The sequence below is a fragment of the Oncorhynchus keta genome, chromosome 24 (assembly GCF_023373465.1).
Source record: "Oncorhynchus keta strain PuntledgeMale-10-30-2019 chromosome 24, Oket_V2, whole genome shotgun sequence".
Taxonomy (NCBI): domain Eukaryota; kingdom Metazoa; phylum Chordata; class Actinopteri; order Salmoniformes; family Salmonidae; genus Oncorhynchus; species Oncorhynchus keta.
Window position 1 is genome coordinate 42801012 of NC_068444.1, and position 6000 is coordinate 42807011.

At 42.3% G+C, this 6000-nt stretch overlaps 1 protein-coding gene across 2 annotated transcripts in view; it reads left to right on the forward strand.

Moving 5' to 3' along the window:
• The window catches only part of dclre1a (DNA cross-link repair 1A (PSO2 homolog, S. cerevisiae)), a 31355-nt gene extending 26143 nt beyond the window's left edge, over window positions 1-5212 (forward strand). Inside the window, exon 9 of one of the 2 annotated variants that reach the window (XM_035734825.2) lies at window positions 3441-3585. Coding sequence is in view for 1 of the 2 variants with exons in the window: in XM_035734824.2 (XP_035590717.1) it covers window positions 3441-3622 (182 nt within the window). In the remaining variant the exon portion in view is untranslated. Of the gene's footprint in view, window positions 1-3440 lie in introns of both variants that reach the window. The other variant, XM_035734824.2, reaches the window with a different exon arrangement.
• The last annotated feature ends 788 nt before the right edge of the window (window positions 5213-6000 follow it).

Below are 6000 nucleotides of genomic sequence, written 5' to 3' on the forward strand. Positions count from 1 at the left end.
GAACATGTGCAGGTAGAGATACTGGTGTGCAGAAAAGTAAATAAAATAAAAACAGTATGGGGATGAGGTAGGTAAATTGGGTGGGATATATACCGATGGACTATGTACAGCTGAAGCAATCTGTTAGCTGCTCAGATAGCAGATGTTTGAAGTTGGTGAGGGAGATAAAAGTCTCCAACTTCAGCAAATTGTTTTTGCAATTCGTTCCAGTCGCAGGCAGCAGAGAACTGGAAGGAAAGGCGGCAATCATCTCTTTAGTCTTGGTTACGTTGAGGGACAGGTTGTTATTCCCGGCCAGGTCTCTGACCTCCCTTTAGGCTGTCTCATCAGTGTCGTCTGCATACTTAATGATGGTGTTGGAGTCGTGCCTGGCCATGCAGTCGAGGGTGAACAGGGAGTACAGGAGGGGACTGAGCATGCACCCCTGGGGAGCTCCAGTGTTGATGATCAGCGTGGCAGATGTGTTGCTACCTACCCTCACCACCTGGTGGCGGTCCATCAGGAAGTCCAGGATCCAGTTGCAGAGGGAGGTGTTTAGTCCCAGGATCCTTAGCTTAGTGATGAGCTTTGCGGGTACTATAGTGTTGAACGCTGAGCTGTCAATGAATAGCATTCTCACATAGGTGTTCCTTTTGTCCAGGTGGGAAAGGGCAGTGTGGAGTGCAATAGAGATTGCATCTGCTTCATCTGACCAAGTCACTGGTGCTCCCTGCTTTAATTTTTGCTTGTAAGCGGGAATCAGGAGGATAGCGTTGTGGTCGGATTTTCCAAATGGAGGGCTTTGTACACGTCTCTGTGTGTGTATAGTACAGGTGATCTAGAATGTTTTCCCTCTGGTTTCACCTTTGTTGATAGAAATTTTGTTGGACTGATTTAAGTTTCCCTGCATCAAAGTCTCCGGCCACTAGGAGCGCCACCTCTGGGTGAGTGGTTTCCTGTTTGCTTATTTCCTTATACAGCTGACTGAGTGTGGTCTTAGTGCCAGCATCTGTCTGTGGTGGTAAATAAACAGCCACTAAAAGTATAGCTGAAAACTCTCTAGGCAAGTAGTGTGGCCTGCAATTTATTTCTACTTCAGGCGAGCAAAATCTAGAGACTTCCTTAGATTTCGTGCACAGCTGTTGTTTACAAATCTGTACAGACTGCCCCCCCCCTCGTTTTACCGGAGTGTGCTCTTCTATCTTGCCGGTGCAGCATATTTCCCGCTAGCTGAATATCCACGTCATCATTCAGCCACGATTCCGTGAAACGTAGGATATTACAGTTGATGTCCCGTTGGTTGGATATTCGTGATCGTACTTCGTCTAATTTATTGTCCAATGATTGCACGTTGGCGAGTAGTATTGACGGTAACTGCATCTTTCCCACTCGCCTTCTCCGGGTCCTCACAAGGCATCCGGCTCTTTGTCCTCTGTACCTGCGTTGCTTCCTCTTGCAAATAACGGGGAAGTCGGCCCTGTCGGGTGTTTGGAGAATGTCCTTTGCGTCCTACTTTTTGTAGAAAAATATTTTGTCTAATCCGAGGTGAGTGATCGCTGTCCTGATATCAGGAAGCTCTTTTTTTTTGCCTTAAGATACGGTTGCAGAAACATTATGTACAAAATAAGTTACAAATAATGCGGGGGGAAAAAACACATTATAGCACAATTGGTTGGGCGCCCGTAAATCTGCTGCCATTTCTTCCGGCGCCATTTTAATAAGTGCTTTAGAAATGAAATGTATTATTATTTAATGCAAAAAGAACAAGGGCAGAGAATAGCAGACCAGCATGGAATTATGTAAGAGGACGAGTGCTTTTAGTGGAAAAAAATCTGTACTTTAATCTGTGCTGTTTGCGACAATGTTTTTAGATTGTATCTTTGTTTATTCCTTTTGAGCCAGATCTAGACCTCTTTTCAAAGGCAGTATCAAGAATATAAAATATCGAAAGAAAGGCAGTGCCTCTCGGATAAGCTCACAGAGAGGTAGATAGATCTGGATTCTTTGCTTAGTACAGATCTTCTGTGTAAAAAGTGTCTCACACGGAAAGGCAAAAATGCACCTAATGACGCACTTAGCTGCTCCACGAGGGGTCTGAGGCAGTCGAGAAATAACAAGGGTTTTAAGTGCAACTTTAGTAACAATGATTTTGACAAAAACAGCCCAGAGATTTAACATTGCTCATATGAAGGGCCTATTGATTAACTTAGCCTTAAGATGCTTTTGGGAAACCAGGCCCTGGTGCGTAATTTTGCAAGAGAACTGTGAGAGATAGGCTAGAGATCTCAAGCCTAAGTTAAATGCTTATGCATATCAACTCATCGGTTATTAGCTAAATATTAGGCCTAATACGGCAGTGAATTTACTACCTGTGCTATGCAACACAGTAAACAAATCTCTGCCCGTCTCCAGTTTACCCATGTCAAGTGGTTACACATTGTCACGCGCACTTGATATAAAATTAAGAATCAGCATTTAACCACCTGCTTTACTAAAATCTATCAACGGCTGATCATTATTAGGACAATATCATTTCTATTTTATTGGTTTCATCTTCATCACTATTGCACTATAAAAGACTCTTCACCCATCAATTATTTTCATATTATCCTGTAGGCTACAGGCTACGTTATTTCTCATGTTTTTGTTTGTATTTTTTAAAACCGTACACCTACATATAAGCTTGGCCTACTGCAGAGGAAGACAACTACGACAGCAGCTCCGCAAACAATGGTAGTCATAGGCTCAGCAGGTGCACAAAGAGGGACTTGAAGGAGACACCTTGTGGAAACTCTGGCATACCTGGTGTTCTTGGGCACCATGACTATGGTGGTCTGCTTGAAACATGTTGGTATTACAGACTCAAATCAGGGATAGGTTGAAGATGTCAGTGAAGACACTTGAATGTTAGTCAGCGCATGCTCGGAGTACACGTCCTGGTAATCCGTCTGGCCCTGCAACCTTGTGAATGGGGCTCCCGAGTGGCGCAGCGGTCTTTGATCACACAGTCGTCCGGAACAGCTGGTGCTCTCATGAATGTTTCAGTGTTGCTTGCCTCGAAGCAAGCATAGAAGTAATTTAGCTCGTCTGGTAGGCTCGTGTCACTGGGCAGCTCGCAGCTGTGCTTCCCTTTTTATAGCATGTAATGGAGAAAATTATGGACATTATTGTCTAGCTATAATTCTGAACGCATCCAAAATTGAGTAATTTAAACCCATTGGCCTGATTCCTCACTGCTCTCTTTATTTTGATAGGGTGCCCCCTGGAGATCAGGGGCTCCATGATAGCATATGAACACATCATAAACCATGGCAAAATATGTAAGATTGCAGGAACTTAGCTTTGAATCTGCAACAATGTGAGATGGGTTGATAGGCCCCCTTATCAGGCCCTCGGGGTGGGGGGTGTTGGTCTATTTTGCTGCTCCTGTTTCTGACTTCTCTGTCTCTCTCTTACTCTAGGCATCCCCTACAGTGAGCACAGCAGCTACCTGGAGCTGAGGCGTTTTGTCCAGTGGCTGCGGCCCCTCAAGATTATCCCTACAGTCAACGTGGGCAGCTGGGCTAGCCGGAAGGCCATGGAGAGGTGCTTCAGCGAGTGGCTAACAGAGGCTTACGAGGCTAATAATGTTAAAGGAATCTAAAACAGGACACTTCAGTATTCATACACAGTGAAAACAGTATATGACACAATACTTGAGTGTTAGCTAATTGGTTTATTCGGATCCCTATTAGCTTTTGCCAAAGCAGCGGCTATTCTTCCTGCGGTCCACACTAAAACACAAATAACAAAACACTGATACACAAGAACAGTTATACAAATTTAAAATACACCGATATACAAACAATACAACTAAAGAATAATTTGTGTCTAATTTCTGTTTGTTACAGTGTCTGTGTGTGCCATGAGATGTTGTTTTTAATCAATTATTTTAAGGTAATTTTTCTGTTTGTTTGGGTAATTGGAGATGGGAGTTCCGTGCAATCTTGGCTCTGTATAATACTGTGCATTGCCGTGAATTTGTTTTGGACTTGGGGACTGTAAAGTGACCCCTGGTGGCATTTTTTGTGGGGTATGTATGGGTGTCTGAGCTGTATGTTATTTGATTATGCAGGCAATCTGGGATTTTCATTCCTCATAAAAACTAGAAGAGAAGCAGTTAATCTCTTGTCATCCAGGAAACACTGGCATGCATGTTGTTGATGTTCGTTAGGTATGTGCAGTTAAGGGTAAGGCGTGCTGCTCTGTTTTGCTGCACTTGACCATATTACCAAACAGTAATCACGATGGGACAAGACAAGTTCCTGAACAACTAGTATAGTAGAAAAATGCAGAACATATTTTTGTAAACAGACATGCATCTTCACAAATTTGTCAAGATTACTTTGCCCATGATAACTGAACATACAATGTTTTACCTAGTTTAGCTCCCTCAACTTTCTTATGCACAACTCCAGTTGAGATTTATCTCTTAGACAATGTTTTGAACCAAATACAATGATTTTAGTTTTAGATGTATTTAAGACCAGTTTATTATTAATCACCCATTCTGATACTAATATGTCCTTATTTAGAATTTCAGTCAGCTCACTGGCTTTGGGTGCTGACATATGGAATCATCTACCTACATAGTAATTCTAGCTTCGTGTAAGACCAGTGGCAAATCATTTGTAAAAATAGAGAAGAGTAACGGCCCAAGGCAACTGCCCTGAGGGACACCACACTGTACATCTCTGTTATATTGGATAAACAACTCTCCAGGTGATGTAAAGCCATAGCAAGTGAGTTTTTTTCAATAACAATGTATGATCAATAACATCAAAGGCTGCACTGAAATCTAACAATACAGCTCCAACTATCATCTTATCCATTTATTTTAACCAATCATCAGTAATCTGAGTCAGTGCAGTTCAAGTTGAATGCCCTTCTCCAAATGCATGCTGAAAGTCAGTAGTTAAAGATATAGCAAATACCATTCTCAATAGTTTCACATCAAGGTTGATTATCATTATTGATGGATAACAATACATTTTACAGCTCTCCCACACTAACTTGACCCTTATTATTAAAATATGATTCACTGTTCAATGTTGTCATTTAACTTCTGAGTTTATCAACTTTACTCGTGAAATAGTAATTGAAATGATTGGCAATATCGAAAGGTTTTGTTATAAGTGACCCATCAACTTCAATGAACTATGAAGTCTATAAATAAAAATGATATTTAACTGGGCTCATATCTCACTTACTAGCAAAGATTATGAACGAAATGTGCAAACGTGTCTACATGCAGCTCTCATTTTGATCTCAAAACAAGCACATCTACTCATGACCGCTCATGCTGTAAACTCAGTTCAAAGTGAATGGCACAGATTCATGTATGTGACTCGTTTCAGGAAACTAGGCTTATGTCGTGTTGTGAATGAGCCAAGTCAGTATGACCTGGTGACTCTTCCAGACAGATATGTGGTAACACTGAAACAAGGAAGATGAAACAGAAGGACAGGAAGAGGCCTCAAACACAGGTAGCTGGGGAGCAGCAAACCCAGACAAAGGCATAGAGGAAATGACGGTCAGAGGTTCATCTTACATTGCGACATCCCGTCAGATCTTGGCCCTGGGATGGAGTTGGAAGAGTTGCTTGATGGCACATGGGCCATGAAGCAGATGACACCATGGATTTTGTCACCTATGAAAGAACCAATGTGGTACCTGACTCTAGACATCCTGTGTAAAGGAGCAAATTTGTTTTAATAAACACAAAAGGAGCACTGGATATCTATCGTTAGTCCTTACTCAGACGAAGTGTCGAACCACGGCTTTTCAGCTAAAAATTAATTTCAAGAAATTAGTCTTAGCTGAGACCCTATACCCGGGACTTAGCGAGTGTGATTCACCCGTGAGGGTGAGGTCCGGTCAACTAGAAAGGGAGTACCAGCTGCTAGCAGGAGTGTCTGAGACTATGCCACACTTATAAAAATAGTTTAACCCGACTTGCGGCGACGATATGGCGATGAGCAG